The sequence below is a fragment of the Perca fluviatilis genome, chromosome 16, assembly GCF_010015445.1.
Source record: "Perca fluviatilis chromosome 16, GENO_Pfluv_1.0, whole genome shotgun sequence".
NCBI classification, from domain to species: Eukaryota; Metazoa; Chordata; class Actinopteri; order Perciformes; family Percidae; genus Perca; species Perca fluviatilis.
Window position 1 is genome coordinate 10,919,500 of NC_053127.1, and position 20,393 is coordinate 10,939,892.

General features: G+C 39.4%; 1 protein-coding gene across 1 annotated transcript; it reads left to right on the forward strand.

Moving 5' to 3' along the window:
- The first annotated feature begins 709 nt into the window (after window positions 1-709).
- On the forward strand, window positions 710-9,143 carry lrrc32 (leucine rich repeat containing 32). The gene is given in 6 exon segments (XM_039778268.1): window positions 710-820; window positions 823-876; window positions 879-943; window positions 1,152-1,184; window positions 2,620-2,713; window positions 5,167-9,143. Coding segments are annotated over 6 exon segments (2,118 nt in total). The 5' UTR covers window positions 710-790; the 3' UTR covers window positions 7,009-9,143.
- The last annotated feature ends 11,250 nt before the right edge of the window (window positions 9,144-20,393 follow it).

A 20,393-nucleotide genomic window follows, 5' to 3' on the forward strand; every position in this document is an offset into this window, starting at 1 on the left:
TTCTGAAAATCAATCCAAATTAGCACATATTTAATATGATAATGCCTTATTTGCATATTTTAACAAAATATAGAAAACTTTGTAATACAAAAATAATTTTCTTTGCTTTAAATACTCACAACCTGTTTCAAAATGACACAGTACAGTGTACCACCGAAGAAATCAGAGAGTTGCAGTGCCTTGCTCAAGAGCACTTGGACAGTTATTGCTAAAGGAGGAGAAGGTGTTACTCATTCACTTTCCCAGCTGGTTCGAGACATTCAGAGACAGTTGTACAGTCACTTACAGGGAATTGTCTGTATGTGCAAACTGGTCTTATAATTACAGTGTTGTTTGTTTACAGAATGGCGAACCAGACTTACTCCCACAGACTTAAAGAGGATGTGTGATTTTTCAACTGTCCAATGGGTGGACAGATTCTTATGAATCCATCATTAACTGCTGCTGACATTTTGTTCTCCCAGGATGGAGATACATTCTCTCTGTTCAAACATTTATCCATAAAAGGTTACTCTAAAAAAAACATAATAAACATTTGGAGAACTTGTAGCTTTTAAAATACCCCAAATTCCAAAAGGAGATTGGTGTGTGAGAAAGAAACCTTAGGATTAATAGAGGGTATTTTTGGAGATGTGGGGGTTGTGTGTGTCTCCTTGAAGTGAATAAAACTGGACTTCCCAACCCCCCTTATAAGGCATTTCCCTGAGAACAGTGGGAGGGGGGAAGAGGGCCCAGCGATGCAGGATATTCTCACAGGATGTGATGGCTGGACAGCAGCCTGAGCTGTGCGATGTGGAGGGAAGAGTCAGCTGAGAGGAGCTTTTTTGGCTTGCGGTGTTTGCTTGGTTACTATCGATCATCTGTGAGTGGGTGTGCGCGCTGAGGATGTGAAATCAACATGGTCAGGAGGCACTGTGAAGACTAGTAATCAGCTGAAAGTGAGGTAAATGTTCAGCTCTCATAAAAAAAAGTCTTCAGGCATGTTGTTGCATGGTTTGGTTGTTGGAAGCCTTGGACTTGACTGTGGGAGCAGATGTGTGCATGGTTACAAATTGCAGTGGTGGAAGATCCTTTACTTAAGTAAATGTAGCAATACAGTAATGTAAGAATACTCAAGTCAAGTCCTGCATTTAAACTGTTTAAATCTCTAGTTTGCAGGGAAATTCTACTCGAAGAAACATGATGTAAGTACATATTTCAAATCAAATCTCTGTATTTTTTACATTGTGTTACCACTACTTTTACTTAAGGATCTAAATATGAGAAAAAGAATTTGAGAAATATATAATTGAACAACAAGGAAAATCAGCAGTTAAGAGTAAAGTGAAAAGCTCCACTTCTTAATGTGAAATCCCATTATGTAAACAAGATTTTGATTACATATTAAAGATATTTTACTTTGTAAATAGTCTGTAGATCGTGGGTCATACGATGATTAACGGGAGAGGAAAGCCTTTTTTTTCCCTCAGAAATGTACTGGAGAGGAAGAATACAGTGACATACCATGGAAATACTCAAGTATACTTAAATTTATACTTAAGTACAGTACCTTGTTTGAGGTAGAGAGAAACACTTCTGGCTGCTGATCGATGACCACAATGTTTTATCAGATTGTAAATGTTTAAAAGTGTTTTGCAAGTCACGCAGCTCTCTGTTCTGTAGTAAGCGGCATTTTCTAGCGCTTTTTGAGGTGCTTATTGAACAAAAATGTGTTTCTATTGTTGATTGCCAACAAATCCAAATGCTTTGCAGTGGCACTAAATGAATGACGTGTCTGTATTTTGTGCAGCTACAAACACAAACATCACATGAGAGCAATGTGATGAATATCTTTATTGAATTTGCTCTCGTAGAGATTCTCCGAGCAAATCTGTGGTTGTGTGAAGGTCTTACATGGGAGTTTAGGGAACATTTCACATGAGCTAAACTTAACTTTTGTCATTTTAACAGTAGGTACTAAGGTTTTTAGAGCAACAGCTGCTAGCATTTTCTAATTGAAAACCCCGACTGGGTGTCTTTATTCACTGTCTTCAAACCTTTATGGTTACCTTTATACCTCTTTTGTTTCACCTGATTTTCCACGTCCTTATCAACCCCATGGGTACTTACCATTACTGCGATACTAATTACTCCCACATTGTCTGGCCTGCAAGTTTACTGTACATGTTTTTTGTTTTGTTCAGGGGAACCTATCAGGAAATATTGTATCAAGTTTCCACACACTAATGAGGCACAGAGCCTAAAAGATGAGTCATCGGAGCCCAACAAAAACAATATCTGATTTTTCTGTTTCAAAACAATAAACCTACAGTAGAGAATTGATTGCATTTAGTCAGTACTCACGGAAACTCTTTAGCTTCGTTCGCTTAGTCATATGTTCTACCAGTTCTGCAGCTAAAAACAGTATGTAATAGAGTATAAAAGAGAAACGTCACAGCAAACAACAAAAAGCCCCTTTTGTATCTCAGGCCATAAATAGCACTGTCATAGGTCATGTCACACTGTAGGTATCAGGGCTACTTCCCTCTTCCTTCCCTTTTAGAGTCAGATCACCTACAGCATGCTTCCTGCATTCATGTGTTTCTAACTCTTGTGATCTGGACTCTCCCTGTGCTGCAGCACCATGGCCGCCTTCCAGCTGCTCTTCCCGCTGTTGGTCAGCTGCGTGGCGGCATCCGCACGTCCTCCCCGCCACCTCCCTGCATGCCAAGTTGTAAGTAAAACCTGAGACACACACACACACACACACACACACACACAAACGCACACGTCTCTCTAGCAGAGGTTCAGCAGTCACACTTTGACATTTTAAGTTTTTTCTCCGTTTTATGGCATCTTCTAATGTAGGCACATTCCTCACATCTCCAGTTAAATAAATATACTGAATGTGTGTTCATCTGTTTATAGTTTATTTCTATAGGTTGCCCACGGCAACTGAGATGAGGCACCTATAATCCATCAGGTGCTTGGGGTATTTTCAGATTATCTACAGGCCCACAGTTTATTTGAAAGCGTTGTGACCTGAGCAGATCTGGTTTATTAGTTTTAGCTCTTGAACTGTGCTGCTGTCAGACCTTCAGGCTTCAATATTTGGACAGAGACACATTATTTGGCTTCGCTGGAAGAAAAACTGGGAAATGTTTTTGTGTTACACACTGCAGAGGGCACTTGTTGGTCAAGTGTGTAGACTGTGACATCTTTTCCTCAGAGTTTTTGGTTCGAATTATGAAATTAACTGGAAATGTTACACGCATCACTTCCCATGTGCTGAATTTCTTCTTTTTTTTGAGGAAAGACCAGCAAATAAGTAGAAGAGCTTACTATATGTAAACCTTTTAGATGATGTCATGTGTTACTAAAACTCTTTACAGACTTGGCTGTAGCCGTGCTGTGGTCTGTCTGGGTAGCATCATTTAAGATCTGTCATTTCTGAACTGATACTATCTCATAAAGGCATTCAGTGGCTAGACATAATAATAATAATAATAATAATAATAATAATAATAATAATAAAAATGAGAAGAAGAAGAAGAAGAAGAAACAGAAACAAACACAAAAAATCAGAGGTTCCAGACCAGACTCAAACCAGGGACGTTGCGGTTCACGGTGGGTTCCTTAAACTGGTTCCCAACCTGGGTACTACTGCACCCTGGGGACCTAAAAGACCAAGATCAAGGGTGCCACAAGATTTATTTAAATTTCAACTAGCTGTCAAATAAGTAAAAAGGACAATATCTCCCACCAAAAATTAAGGGAAGGAAGGAATGCATTTTTTTTTTACGTAAGAAAATAATAATGTAACATAGGCTACATTGTAAGAAGAAGTCTTACCACTTCCATTTTATTGCTCATTTCCACTGTGTCAAAACGAAAGCACTAACAATTAAAAATCCTACTTAAATATGCAATTGATCTGGCAGCTATGACAGCTCATTGAGTCAGAACAAGGTGATGGACAGATTTGACATTAAAAAATGAAGGTCACCCGACAGTTTCTTTGAAGTCTTTGAAGTATAGCATTCTCTCTTTGTGTTACTTGTTCTCAGCACTGTCTGGTGAGAACGCCACTTTGTCAGGATAACTTGGAGGATAACTAATTGATTTGTCTAACTCAGACTCATATTACCTTCGATGTAATCGTTTCTGAACACTGGAGTCATGCTGGGAAGGGATTATTTAAGGCCCAGTGTTTCCTTCTGTTTCTTGCCTTGGACTAGTAGTCATTTGTTATAATATTACTATGACTAAATGTGATGTAAACTATCGCACGGGGGCGTCGGACTGGGGGGGGGGAAAGGGGACTGAGTACACAGGGCCCTCATGGGAGGAGGGCCCAAAAAGATGCTAAAATGAATAGCTGTGGATTCGGGGAGGGGCCCATAGAAAATGCCTTTCTACAGGGCCCAGAATTTCGTGCTACGCCCCTGCCATCGCACACATATATCAGATGTTATACACATATAAAGAGTTTTTTAAGAATTTAAGGGTGTGTATATTATCACTGAAGTCACAGAGAAAAGATCTTTTAAATGATAATACATTCTTTAAAATATCCCTCATTTGTCCCTGAGTGCCTTGACAACAGATACGAGATGTTTTGCCCTCCAGTAAATAAATCAATGTGTTTGTTTACGGGCCGGCTTGTCAGCAATGAGGAATGCCACTTTCAGGATACCATAAAATATGCCAAGAAGCTAAATGCACTCTGCCTCAGAGAGAAAACTGAGGAGACTGTTTTTGGGACAGAAGGGGTCTGTGGCCATATGGTTTCAATTATTAACTACACTTAATAACTAAAATATTTGAATCTATTAAGGGAAAAGGGAGAGAGACGATGACGAAACCTGTGAGGTGTGGGGTGTATTGTCTTTAAACGGAAAAATCTGTTTTGTTATGTTGGTTGAAGAACTTGAGATTGAGTCATTAAATAGCAGTGAGTTTTATTTAAAGGGAAATAGCCGTAAAAAGTTATTGTTTTCATTAGAACAACTTGCCATCAGAAACCTCAGAGGACTGTGTTGCTGCCAAGAACATGCCGTAGATACACTAACTCATAAATCGACCCTCCACGTACGCTTTAAACATTTGGTCTGTACTGTGTCATGGTCAGGCAGTCTGGCAGTGTGCCGACATAATCAGACTTGTGTGTTTGTCTTTTGTTCGTAGGTCCAGATGGATGTGTTTTGCAGCGATCTGAGCCTCAGAAGTGCCCCAGTCAACCTTCCTCATGGCGTCCAAATGCTGGACCTCTCTCGTAACCAGGTGCAGAATCTCACCCAGGAAACTCTAGCGTACCACACCGGCTTCCATCATCTGAATCTTCACTCTAACAAGATCCACTTCATCCAGCCGGGGCTCTTCAAAGACATGACCGATCTAAGAGTCCTGGATCTGTCCAGGAATCATCTGAATGTTTTTGCTTTCTCCAAAACCAACATTGGGCCTCTTACAGCTGTAGAGTCACTTGATCTTTCAAGCAATGGCCTGTACACGGGGATGTCGGACTATTTCCTGGCTGATTCTCCATTGCTGGCAAACCTTTCTCTGAACAGCAACAGTATCACCAAAATAGCACAAAATACATTCAGTGGATCCTCGTCATTGAGGAAAATCAACCTCCACAATAATGTCATCATGGAGATTGAGGATGGAGCTTTTGACTCCTTGGATAGTCTGACTGAACTCGATTTGTCCAAGAACTCGATCACGTGCATCACAAACTTCAATCTCTGTAACCTAAAAGTGCTTAATCTCAGCAAGAACAGCATGGAGCTTTTCCAAAGCACAACATCAACAGATTGTTATAAACTCCTCTCTCTTGATCTAAGTGAAAACAAAATGCCTTACTTCCCCCTTCTCCCTAGAAACAACATGCTTGAATACCTGGACGTTTCACGAAACCAACTTCAAAGCATCCATGTCACAGGAAGCCCTGAAAAAAAGACTAAAGTTTATTTTTATCACCTGAAATATCTGGACATGAGTTACAACCAACTCAAAAGCCTACCAGAGTCCTTTTTTGAATGTATGGGATTACTCGAGGTCCTGAATGTGAGTAATAACTGTATCAGCTCGTTCAATATCACCAGCAAAAGACTTCTACAGACAGTGAAGATTATCAATCTCAGTTTTAATTCGCTGCAGAGTCTGACATTCGGGGAAAACACTCTGCAATCGCTGGAAAAGCTCTTCTTACATGGAAACGACCTCACCACCCTGGACAGTCAAATATTTCAAAGACTTCCAAGCATCAAACACCTGCAGCTCCAGCAGAATAACCTGATAATCTGTCCCTTGGACCAAAACCACCAGGAACCTCCAGGTTGTGTCTCCTTTTCTTCAATACCAAACTTGCAGTTCCTGTACCTGTCTGAAAACAGTCTGAGGAGCCTGCCTGCGAACGCGTTTGCCAACAGCCCTCTGAAGTTACTGGACTTGTCCCTGAACCCGGGCTTAGACATGGACAAAGGCTCCCTCTCTGGTCTGGAGCATTCCCTGGTCCACCTCCTCTTGAGGGAAAACAATATTTCCAGTCTAAACACAGACCTGTCGTCGCTGAGGAGTCTCAAACACATAGACCTGTCCACCAACCAGTTGACCGCTCTACCTATGTGGAACAAAGACTCCTCCATAGAGTCACTAAACCTGCAGCACAACAACCTGGTCACCCTGGAGTACAGCACCATGCTCGCTCTGGAGCACTCACTAAAAACCCTCTACATGGGCTCCAACCCTCTGAGCTGCTGCAGCAACCTCGACTTCCTCCACATGGTCCAGCACTCGGCCGTGGTCGTTCCCGACATCGAGACCGTGACCTGCATTCACGAGGAGTATTCAGAACCGGTCAACATCGAGAAGGTGACCCAGGAAATGTGTCATAGATCAGGCGGCCAGAACTATATTATTGCAATTGTAGTGATAGTGTTAGTTGTGATGGTCGTGCTGGGGCTGCTGGTTAAATGTTGCCACTTGAGGAAACAAAAGCACATCCGAAGCTTTAGTGCTTAATGTAAAGCCATGAAGGAATTTATGTTTGGGACTTGGTTGGTGGTTCTAACCAGGAAACAGTAGAAAAACCTGAATGTAGTGTCTGTGATGTCACCCAAACTCTTTTGAAGGAACAATTTAAAGCCTTGAGTTGGGTTTACCACTATCATCTTTGCCAGAGTGAATAAATCTAAATTTGAGATGGGACACGCAAGAAGCAACCACAATGACTGGCTGAGACAGCTGTCAATAAAAAAAAAGGACATGCCGTAATATTTCCTAAATGAAGACAATACAATAGACAACCTGTTGAAACCAGAAGCTCCTGTGGAAAATATTCCAAAAGAAAAGTTTGGACTTTTTAGATGAACTTCTAAACGTTTCTTGCAGTCAGCATCTAGTGGTCATTTCAGGAACTGCATTTTTATGTCTAAAGCAGGAGTGTTTCCTGTTTGTTTGTTTTATTGAATGTAAAAGGATGAATCCACACTAAAACACTTCCACACTGTAGACCATGCCGTAAAAAACTAAAGCAATAGTTTTGCTTCCTTTCAGAGAGTTAGATGAGAGGATTGATATAACTCTCATGTCTGTACACTGAATTTGAAGGCAGGCAGCAGCCGGTTAGCTTAGCTTAGCAGTAAAGTTTGAAAACAGGGGGTAACAGTTAGCTTAGTTCAGTCTAAAGGTAACAAAATATGCCTACCAACACCTCTAAGCTCACTACTTAACATGTTATATCTTATTTGTTTAATTTGTACGCAGTAACTGCAGGAAGTAGTCTTGTGTGTTGTTTTTGCATTAAATGAATGAGATATAACGTGTTAATAAGTGAGTTTGAGAGGTTTTGTTACGCGGAGCTAAGCTAGCCCTTTTCCCCATTTCCAGTCTTTATGCTAAGCTAAGCTAACCGACTGCCGGCTGTAGCTTCATATTTAGCGTACAGACATGAGACTGCTCTCATGTCTATATCATCAAACTTTCAGCATGAAAGCATATTTCCCAAAATGTTGAACTATCCCTTCAAGGGTTGAATGAGACAGAGAAAGATAAATCCGATTTATGGAGAGTGTCGACACTGGAACAAAGTCAGATGTCTTTATTCTGTGACGTTCAGTGTAAGAGTATCTGAGAGTGGAATTTACCTTTAAGCTAAAAATAAACACTACAAAAGGTCATGAGACAAAATGCTCTATTCATGGCAGATGAAGTATGATTATGAAGTATATATAGGTTGTACAAATGCAACCCAAGCTGTCCCTTTACCCTTTATGTAGTTTGCACTTTAAATGTCGATTTGTTTGTGTGATTGTAACTTGTTCTGTGAATGTTAACACTAAGAATAATTTTGTTACTATAAAAACAAAGCTGGACATTTTAAACAGTATGTTTTCTGTATTGATCCCAGGCCTGTTGTGCGCCCCCAGGACACAATATCTATTACATGACATGGAAATACCTTTAAGGGGGAGATAAAAGCTGGACTAAGCACTGAAATTATTGACTGTGATACTCTGGTATAGAAGTATAATATACATGTTGTATATTTTTAGATAAATAAATGAATATGAAATCCAGCGCTGTATTGTGGGCTACACTGGGATCCACAGTTTCATACGATTTTAATGTGCTTGATTCTAAAATTATTATTATCACTGACTACAAGTCAAACTGATTTGTAACATTTCTTATCCTGTGATGTTATTTTGTAACATAATGTAAGCAATATTTTGTACCAAATGAAGGCCATTTTCTACACTTAAACACTGTGTGAAACATTATTTGTGTAATAAAAAAATGTAAACCTCTGAATGTAGTATTCACACCAGCCCATTTTAAGTTTATTTTATCCTCATTATTCAGCTAACACCTTAAAATGATATTTCACTCTGTACATATTTATAAGTGTCTGGTTTCCTGTAGTTTAGACACACATTATGGTAACATTTCACTTAATGTGAAGCTGGTACCGCTGAGATTTCTTGCAGAGTTAGACAAGAAGATTGATACCACTCTTTTGTAAACATGAGAGTGAGGTCAATCTTCTCATCTAACTCTCTGCAAGAAAGACAATAAACGTATTTCCCAAAATGTTGCACACTGTGAGTGCATGATGAGTATTATCACAATATAATAAAAACAGTGTGCAAAGCAAAGGGCTTAAGGTTTATGAGGAAACAACACTTAATGATATGAGATTAAATTGAATGTCATTTTCTAATATTTTCCCCTTGAACAACATTTTTGTTTGCCTCGAACTGTCTAATATTCATATTTAATTCTATATTCTTTGTTATATGATGTAAGAGCAGATAATTGCTATATTTCTTATTTTTCTTTTTTAATAATTTAGTTGTTTTTTATAATATAAAACATTAAGGCATGACAAGTCAGAAACAATAAAATAAAGGGGGAAAAAAAGAAAGAAATCAAGAAAGTTGATTGAAAAAACCCCTGATCAATTTCAATAGTAGAAGCTATTTCAGATAACCCTCTCTCAAAGCCTGGGGTTTTCTTATTGTTTTAGCTGTGTGCCACTCACTTGTTAAAAGCTCAAACGAATAGTCAATTCATTGATTAGATGCTATTTTAATAATGATTGTTTTGTAAAGCAAAAATGATCTGGTTCCAGCTGTACAAAGTTAAAATTTTTTAAACATTATTAGGTTATTGATAAATAACATGCTAAACATAAAACATACAAAACAGAAAATGACATTGGATCAGGACATAGACAGAAATCAAATCAGTTAATAAAAATGTTACAGGGTAACGCTACATAGATTAAGGGTTTCAACAGCTTTCTTGTTTTCAGATTATAGGATTGATGTAATGTAAAGTTTGATTTCAATTTCACTTTAAAAAGGATGGTTTATGATTGGAAAATTTACATTTAAAGGTGAATATTTTCTATTTTATTTTAATAACGTATGATAGTAAACTCATTTACAAACCCAACCAATCATAAATGGGTATTTTTTTACGATTGAGAATATGATTTGTTTTCTGTAGATGTCACTCGTAATTTCTGGCCAATTAAAAGTATAGACTATTGGTGTGGGCGGGGCTGACCTTCGACAGTCGCATGTGATTGCTGTTGTCAAGTGCTTCAAGGAGTCAGTTCCCGGTAAGTTTGCACTGACTTTGCAGCTGCTAACCTATGTAATTACTTAGTGATAATTTATAAACACGTGAAAGCAAATATCCTTAGCAATATATTTCAAAGAAACCACGGTTGGAGGAGGAAGACGTAACCTTACACGAAACAAGTGAGCTAGCAAGTCGCTACTTTAACTGAAGCTAACAGTAGGAGCAATGAGTAGAAGGAAAGCCAGCAACAACTCAGGCAAGCTCGGCTTTACCGCCGCCATTAGCTATATTGGTGTCAGATGCCGATTCTCTGTTAACGTTATCTGTTCTTCAATCATGGATTATATACTTTATGGTTGCCCCCACTTTAAATTTTCCGAATATAAATTCACTCCTTATATTATATATATTAGAGTCATTGCCAAACGTCTAATGGCATCTTTTGTTTTCTACAACAAACAGGATTTAAACCAATATCCAGGCCAGCACATGGATGGGCCAGCGCTGTCTGAACAATTATGCTTCACAGGCTCAGATTCATTGGATCCCACGCCTGCACTTTGATGTAAGCTGGCAGCCCCCACAAGACGGTAGGATAAACGCTGCTTTTATACCCGCCATATGGCCGTTAAATGACAGTAATTGATGAAGGCACTGACAAATAATATCCACTTAAATGCATGGATGGTTATATGTAAATGTGTTTTCAAACAAACTGGTGGAAAGTAACTAAATATATTTAAATTTGAGGTACTTGTACTTTACTTGAGTATTTCCATTTTATGCTACTTTATACTTCTACTCCACTGCAATTCAGAGGCAAATATTGTCCTTTTTTGTTTTTAATTGACAAGCTAGCAGTTAACTAGTTACAATTAGCTTTACCTTTACCATCTGCAACATTAAAGTGATGTACAATAATAATGATAATCTAATATTATAATACCTTATCCTGAAATGGTCCATTCTGCATAATAAGTAATTTTCCTTTTGACCTTTTTTTATACCTTTGTACTTTTGAATTTTGAATGCAAGACCTTTACCCATAAAGTATTTCTACACTGTGGTAAAAGTATCAGAGTACTTCTTCCACCACTGTAACAAACACTACAGCCAAAACAATCGAAGTTACAATTTTAATATAACTACAATTTTGGATGGCATGTTTTGAACTTACCTTACCAATGGTCTTTAATAATAAATTATGAATTATGATGCGGCCAATGAGGGTGCACTCCAGTCTGGAGATTGTTGTATTTTTTGTCACTATATGTTTGCTTTGCATTTAGAGCGGTAAAGTTAATGTGCTTGTACAAGGATAGGGCCGGGTATCGATGCATATTTGCATATTTCGATCTGGTGCCAATTTTGATACCTCAGTTTCGATGCCGGTTCCTAACGATTTTTTCAATACCATATATTTTAAAATCCATTTCAACATCAACAAAAACACATTAAACACAAAGCTTTTATTTTCCACCCTTAATTGTTAATCAAAACAGTTATCAAAATTAAAAAATTCTGGTAAAACTGCTCACTCAGAGTAACGTTAATAAAAGTGCCTTGCCTTGCAAGCTCAGCCTGTCAGTCAGTCATCAGGGCAGAGAAACCACCATTGTGCCTGCTTGTCTAAGAGGAAGTGTAACGTCAACAGCACAACGACCGATTTCGGCTCGCCATTAATATCATATCGCAGCAAACGCTGTCTGCGTGAAGTTTTGAAAAACTGTAACTAAACTTGAAACCAACCGTGACTCTCTGTGACCTCAACAAAACTGCAGACAGTTTACTCCGTCCTCACCTCTCCGTGTGTGTGTGTGTGTGTGTGTGTGTGTGTGTGTGTGTGCCGGTCGGAGCTCCGCTCTGTGTCAATATGCAGAGAGGACAGATAAGCTTGCGCTTACGTGCGCAGATGCTTTTGGAACTTTTTCAGTGCCATAAAAGTATCGACGTTCGGTACCCAGCCCTATACAAGGACCTGTGAGATAGTAGACTGCTTCATTTGTTTAGGTCTGGTTGGTTTTCCTTTGGCTTTTGTTGTTTAGGGGTGTATATTCTAGTCATTTTTTACAGTTAAAATGTGCTTGCCAAGTGGATGTTAGAGCCTGTGCTCGTGATCTAGTAGTAATATTGATAAATAAAATAAAAATAATAACGTTTATTTTTTTTGGCATCACTTCAGGAAATTTGGGATAGCAGGGTGATTGTGGAAAATGTAGACTTAAAAAAAAGAAGCTGAAATTAACTATATTTGAGATTTAATTCCACATAATTCTGACATGTAGGTCTAACCCAGCAAACTGTTAAAATATTTTAACGTTGAGCATGTTAGTGGCTGTTGAACTTGATTACCCAGAAATTCTGTAACCCAATATCAATAAACTTCACTCTGATGTTCATATAACAAATGGATAACAGAGAGGAGTTTCACTTTTGTAACAGTGCATTTGGGTGGTCCCCGTGAAATTGGAATTTTTTAAGCTTACCACCATGAAGATGCTCTCAAACAGTCAACAAAGGATTTTATACACATGATAAAGGTGTCTATCTACCAGGTTAGTTATATAGTATCTATTCCAGGTAATGTCAATATAACTTCCCCTACTGTGTCATAATTATCACTGACAATGACCATCCACATGCAAACAACTGGTAAATACAAAGTAGTAATGGTTTCAATGCAGCACATTTAGGATTTATGCATGCACAATGACAGTCCAGTTTGGGTTGAAGAGATGGGATGGTTTTATTAAGTCCAGGTTTAAAGGAAAAGTTTGACATTTTAGGAAATAAGACTTACATGAGAAAATCACTACGACTTGCATGTCTCTGGGATAAATACGTATGAAGCTACAGCCAGCAGCTGGTTAGCGTAGCTTAGCTTAGCACAAAGACTAGAAACGGCTAGCCAGGCTCTGTCCCAAAGTAGCAAAATCTGACTACCAGCTACTCTAAAGCTGACTAATTGACACATTATATCTTGTTTGTTTAATTCCTACACTTTGGTTTTGTATGAATTCATTACTAATCAATATTTCAATATTATAAATACAATAAAGGCCCTGAAAACAACTTAAAGGGATATTTCACCGCTGGAAAGATGAATATTAAATTGGGTCATTTATGTAGTAGAAATTTGAATTTTTTTTAGAAGTTGTTGCCTTCTAGACCGAGAAAAGCCAGAAAATTTATTTTTGGCTAATGTGGTTGAAAGATAACAACTCCCAGAATGCACTTGCTTCGCTTCCCTACAAGGCCACTCCCAAGCCACACCTACCAGTTACAGAGAGGCAGTCAAGTCAACTCAAGTGTGTTTTATTGTCATTTCAACAACAACAACAACGTTTCACTGTGGCTCAAGTGTGTTACACATTTAAAATATATAAAAACGACATTATATAAAAACGACATATGAAACTACGAAGCTACATTTAGTGCACACAAGTTTATAGGCTCCGTAAAGTTCAGCTATCGCATTGGTAGCATTAGCGCTTGGTGTGATGTAAACACCCAGTATAAACACAGCTGTGAATTTGTGTAGAATGGTCAGCATTTAACAGTCACAAACTCCACCAGCGGTGAGCAGTAGTTGGATACAAGCATCCCATTTCTGCACCAGTCCGTGTTAACACAGCACACCTCCACGAGTCTTACCCGACAGAGCAGCATCTATCTGCTCGGAAGGCTAGCAGGCCTGGTAGCTGGATAGTCCGGTACACTGTTGTTCAGCCATGTTTCCACAACAACAAAAACACAGCAGTCTTTGAACTCGCATTGGGAGTTTCGTTGAAGTTGGATGTAGTCCAGTTTGTTGTCTAATGAGCGGACACTTGCAAGCAGGATGGATGGGACAGGTGGCCGGCTAGCATTAGCTTTCCACCTAGCTCAAACTCCTGCCCTCGTTCTGCATTTCCGCTTTCTTGCGCACCGCTTTCGATGTCCCCTTCCCCGGCTAGCAGCATCGAGCGACACCGCAGGCTGAGGTGCTGTTCTCCGTAGCAGGCGAAGCTCACGTAATGTGTCGAGTATTCGGTCTGTAATCAAGTTTCCTGCATATTCTCCGATCTGTATCATGTGCGGTAGTTTGAATGCACATAATTGTAAGATTGCTGCTGAAAAGAGAGAGCCTGCTAGCTTAGCTTCAAGATGGCTGACACTCGACTCACATTGGGTAATGACAGTCCCACCCGAAGTCGACATCCTATCACCTCACACATTATTGATGTTGTTTTATTCCAGAACTCATGCACCTGTTCACACTCCCAGACCATGTGCAGGAAAGTTTGTTCAGGTTGACAGAACGTGCAATAGGGAGTGGGAATGATTTTAGAGACGTATCTCTTCTGAGGAGTCCAATATGTCCTATGACATATGTTGAAGTGGATCTGCTGGTGATTTGGGTTCTTGGAGCAATGGGAAATGTTGTCCCAAACTGTCTCCCAATTAAATTGCATTCCTCTCAGGGCTCAGCTCTCGCTCCCATTTCCTTGCTATTGGGAGATCTCCTTTGGATACTTGCGACAGTTTAGCATAGATCTTGGATGCTTAATCCTCTCACAGGGAAATCAACAAACCATTTAATGACTGGGTGCGCCTCAAGACTGTTTCCCCATGGTACTCCATAACATGTCCTGGGGACCTCAAAACTAGTCTTTCATTGTTTTTGAACAGGCTCTTTCACCCAGAGCGAGGCTTTAAATGTGATAGTTTTGACCTTTTCCCCCCTTTTTCCCCCCCCCCCCTCCTTCCCCTTTTTTTTTTTCTTTTTTTAAAAAAAAATTTTTTCTTAAAAAAAAAAAAAAAAAAATGAAGGCCTTTTACTTTCTGTGACTCAGATGCTCCATCCCCTCCTCCCCCTAGGAGGGAGAAACACACTTACTGAAGCCAATTTACTGTCCAGGGTGGTACAGGAAGTTGTCCGCTGGCCGTCGGTTGATTTACGTCAAAGGGGAAAAAGCCTCTTTATTACTTTCGAAACAGACATGAGAATCTCACGGATGCTTGGTAAAGGTTTCCAGTTAAAACCAGGCTTTTGAGTTGAAGGATTGCGTTGGTTTACACTTTATTTTCTACTGTGGTGCTGGCACTAAAATCAACATGTCCCTGGGTGTTTGTGTTAGAAGTGCCCCGTGAAGCTGTTTAAACACCGTAAAGTGTTTAAAGGAGATGCTGTTTAACTTGAACTTTGAAGAAGCTCCTGAAGCATGTATTTGCTGAAATAATAAATATAGGTTTGGCTATATATTTCTGTTAAGTTTAGAGGGGAAGAAAACAATACTTGGAAGCATGACAAAGGTTTTTCCAGTAATACACTGATTCATTTAAAGACATGTGGCTCCAGCTCCTGTTTTGGTAGATCAACTATTATCTTTCTGGTTGGATTTATAATTGAGAATTTGCTTATTTAACTATTGCTCTGTATTCAGCGACAGGAAACCCCAGAAGTAATCAACATAATTTTTATCTCGTATCTGGCCTCGGATCTGTCTAGACTGTGTTTATGTGGGTGAGAGTTATGTTTGCTCACTGCCCTAATTAACAAGTGCAGCCCTTCTGCTTCCAAGTTACATAACTGATGACTTAACTGAAAGTGAAGTGTACTTTGTCCCACAATGTAAAACTTTTTACAAGAGGCCTTCCATGAAAAAAGTTGTATTTTAGTTTTTATATTTTGATCCTTAAATACTAATGTTAATGTCTATTTGTGAGATTTTTATTTTAGCAGTCTTATCAATTAAAGGAATGGTGATAGTTAATAGTTAATCAGAATTTCGGTATAGTTGGCCCTCAAATTGAGGCTTTTGCATTGACATTCTTCATATTTAATTCATTCTTACTATGTTGGTCTATTCAGTACAGACAACATATAGGCCTATTGCATGTCTGTCTGTCCTGTGAGAGGCATCCCTCCTCAGTTGCTCTTTTTAAGGTTTCTTCTACCCACTCCCTCATTTAAAGTTTTTTTTGGGGGGAGTTTTTCCTTATCCGAATCAAGGGTCTAAGGACAAAGGGCGGTGTATGCTGTAAAGCCTTTTGAGGCAAATTTGTGATTTGTGATATTGGGCTATGTAAATAAAATTCAACACAACGTAATATTAAAATAAATCAGTAAATTAGTGAAATGCTCCAAAACAATCCTACCTTACTTTTCATGGTTCCAGGAAAATCTACTGGGAGATCAAATTAGACTACTTCACTCTTTTTTTTTTTTTCCTGCATGGCATCACCTCTCCAGGGCAAAGTAAAAAACAATAGACGGTAGTGAATGCTTTTCTTCCTAAGGGAGATGTTCGTTTACTCTGACGGAAAACAGTGTTCCTCCCAGACAGTTCATATCTATGAAGTCTACAACATGCAAACCGTTTAGTGTAGCTTTACCCTTTAACAACCCAGAGACAAAACAAAGTGGACTTCCTACCTACCAGCCCCTCACAGCTGTACCACCCCGCCGAAAGGCATCATTTCCTTTTAAAGACTTTTCCTTAATTCCACCATGTTTGTTTTTTCTTGTTTATGAGATGAACAGAGATAGAATCAGAGGGGTTTACGGGAGGTATTTGTGGTTCCTTAATTGGAAGCAGACCTCAGTCACTTTTCCTCCTTTCTGTGACCGGGCTTTGAGTCATAAATGAATCTTATTAACCTGTTGTTTATCATACTTTAGTCATGCTGAGATCAAAAAACTCTTTTATAAGGGGAGGCTTGACCAAAGCAGGAGCACTAGTCACCATAATTTGAAAGTGAGAAGAAAGAGAAAACAAGATTTGTCATTTGTGTTGTCTGAACACCTGCTGTAAACAAAATATAAAATGTGAATATTTTAGTAAGGTTGTCAAAAGTATTGATACTTTTGATACCAAAGTTCTTAGAATATATCCTGAAAGGAACACATTTCATGGCAAACCATCCACTGTTTCACTCAAAGCCTAAGCTAAGGCTCAGTACCTACTTGTTAGTTTTGTGCAATGTTGTTTAACCACAAATGTCAACCTCATGGTAGCGCTACATGAAAAGTCAGAGGATCACCAAAGTCATTAGTATACATTAGTATGGACCACAGTGGTGCACTGCTATCACTAGATGCTAGGATGCTAGCCCGCTAGCCCGCTAAAATAAGAAAATGTTCCAGGATTAAGACAGAAAACAAGCTTTTGTTATTTAGGGGAGTGGTCCCCTAAAGATCAGTAAACATTCACATTGTTGGAGTGCAGTGCAAACTTTTGTTATCTACTCGCCTTAAGGGTAATCATAGCCTCACATGCATCAATAAACTTTTCAGCATGGCATGGACAATAAAATAGGAAATTTGGCATGATATTGTGTTTATCTTACAGCCATATGCCCACAATCTTGTCCTGCTCATCAAACAAACAGCCTGACTCAAAAACTCTAAACTGAATAAACCTGGGCTCTAAAACACAATGTTCTTGGAAAAACATCCAAGCAAGTCAAGTAAATATGCGCTTCATTTTTTTTTTGCAGCAGATGCAGAATGTAAAATACCATTGTCCTTAGTGTGTGTCCTGTTTGCATTTTGTCTGCTGCCCTCCTCAGAGTTACAACACAGACTTAAAGCGCAACAGCTGGTTAGCTTCACTCGAGTTACAACAACAACAACAGATGTTTAATGTAGAATACACACATCAAATTCATGTACAAGGGAATAAACATGAGTAGGTCACCTCTGACCTTTCCCATGGTCCTCCGCGATAAATCGGGATAGTGAGCGCTGTGTGGGAGCACTAGGATTACTGTGGATGAATAATAGGATGCTCTCACTTTGCCAGTCAGGGATCCTGGAGATCACCCGAGCAAGGCACAGCCAAACAGGCCAACACGCACATCCATCTTCACTGAGATACTCCCAAAGACGGGTTCTGTTCTTGACGTGAAACAGATGGAAATAGGACTGAATCATCATCACTCACACATTTACATATGACTTATGAATGTTGAACTGATCCTCACAGTTCCAGCAGAAAAAAATGTAAGAGGTGGTAATCTGAAGGCAGCAGTGCCCTTTTATGGCAACATTGGTTTGTCAGCCCAGACTGAATATCTCAACAACTATTTTCTGGATTGTCTTGAACTTTTGTACAGACATTCATGTCCCCCTTTGGAGGGTGCCCCTTCCCTTTACATCTAGCAACATCATGAGGTCATATTTAATTCTAATAATACATTTTATAATTTTTTTGTTCAATACTTCAGCCTCAGCTCCACTTCAATGTTTATTTACCACGTTAGCATGCTAAATGCTAGCAACTTGAACATGGTGAAAATGTCACCTGCTTACCATCAGTGTGTTAGCATGGTCATTGTGAACATGCTTAGTCTTGTTTTAAAAGAAAAGCGGAAGCTCTGGCCATCGGTTCCAATGGTTATAATAACATTGTACTCGCCAAAGTAATTACTGGGATCTGGGAACATGTCAGTCAGACATATCTTTATCAACACATTTTCAAAGTGAACTGACTATATTGAATTAACATTGTCACTGCATGAATCAGCTTTTAGCAGTAGAGCTCCTCTTTGGTGACTGAGAGCGCTGTTGTCTGCTCAGCTGTGATTCACAGTATGTTACTTTCTCATTAAAAGTCTGATAACTCGGTCGTAAATAAAGCTATTAACCTCCTGTACCCCCTCCTCGTAAAGGCTAGTATGGTCCAGAACTGAACATAACAGCTTGGACTAACAACAGACTGAATGTACTACTGAGCTGAAGATGTGTTCACTTACTGTTGTACGTACTGGAGTAGTAAATTTGAACAGTGATGCGACCGCTTATCTTAGGAAAAAAAGTGAACAAACTACATGGTGACAATGAATGCAGGTTTAAAAGATTACTGACTGAGGCACCTGAACTCAAGTTGCTAATGTTCAACAAAGAAGCTTTTTTCAACTGATACATATACATTTCATCAAAGTTTAAGGTTGTGGGGGTGCCTGGTTAGCTCACCTGGTAGAGCGTGCACCCATATACAGAGGCTCAGTCCTTGACGCAGCAGCCGCGGGTTTGGTTCCGACCTGCGGCCCTTTGCTGCACGTCATTCCCCCTCTGTCTCCCCTTTCAAGTCTAAGCTTTCCTGTCAAAAATAAAGGCCTAAAAAAATGCCCCCCAACAAGTTTAAGGTTGTGGCTCTACACTAAACCACAATGACTCACAGAAGTCTCATGTTTCTTATGGACTGATAGATTACAATGAAAAACCATTGTGGCTCTTACAAACCCATCCTTCACGAGTATGTGGTAGTAGTAAGTGTAATGAACCTCCTGAGTATAGACTACTCTTCAGCAAATACGTTCTAGACAAGAGAAACTAGTCTGAAGTGGGTTTTCCACGTAGGACTGAAGGACTAAGCCTGGACTCACTCTGACTAAAGGGCAAAAAGAAGATAAATCAAGTAAACTCAAGCTGGAGCTCTGGCCTCCATGATAAATGACAGACATGTTGGAGGAAACTTCTTCCCTGGCCTTTTACACCCATAATCTTTACCAAGGTTTAACAGACTTTAATTGTTAACACCAATACAAACTGACCACCAAAATAGTCTCTTGGTTTATTTCAATGAAGAGTCTTAGTCATCTATTGAATGTCTACTCTCTAAGTAAAAAGCAGCTGGACTTGTTTGGTTTTGAGGGTGTTTCATGGCTAATCAAAAAGGTTTCATCAGCTCTACAGAGCCAATGAGGACTGATGAAGCCTTTCAGACATCTTTATGACTGGGGGAAAAAAAAACACAGACACCTTTTAAAATTGAACCTGTTTCCCCGATATTCATTTATTTGTGGCGGCCCGCCACAATATCAACATTTGTCCCCATATATTGATTATCTATTCTTGGAGCATGCATGCCATACTCTCGCTCTCTTTCTCTCTCACAAACACATTGGGTGCTTTTGTAAATGGTCACTTCAAGCGGCAGAGCGCACTCCCTCTGTCTGAGGAGATGGAGCAGCAGACTGCCAAGCGCAGTGAAAGTGAAACTGAACCGTTTGTTAATTGTCTATCGTTTTTCCAACCTACTTTAGATGAAACCGGCTGCGTTCCCATGGAAACCGTGCAGTCCCAATTTTTGAGACTTTTTTGGACCTCGGGGACCCGACTGATTCCGACTGGCTTTTCTGTCGACGGTCGGCCGTCTGGTTGGTGTGTTTCGGCTATTAGCCATAAACGCAAAAACTCTTCCTCAGCATTGAGGAGCTGTATAGCAGAGCTTGCAGCTATGTTTGGTCTATGCTGTTGTTCCCGTAACACTCGTTGGCTTCTTGCTTCTTCACAGGAGGTTTTGTTTGTACAGTGTATCAGAGAATAC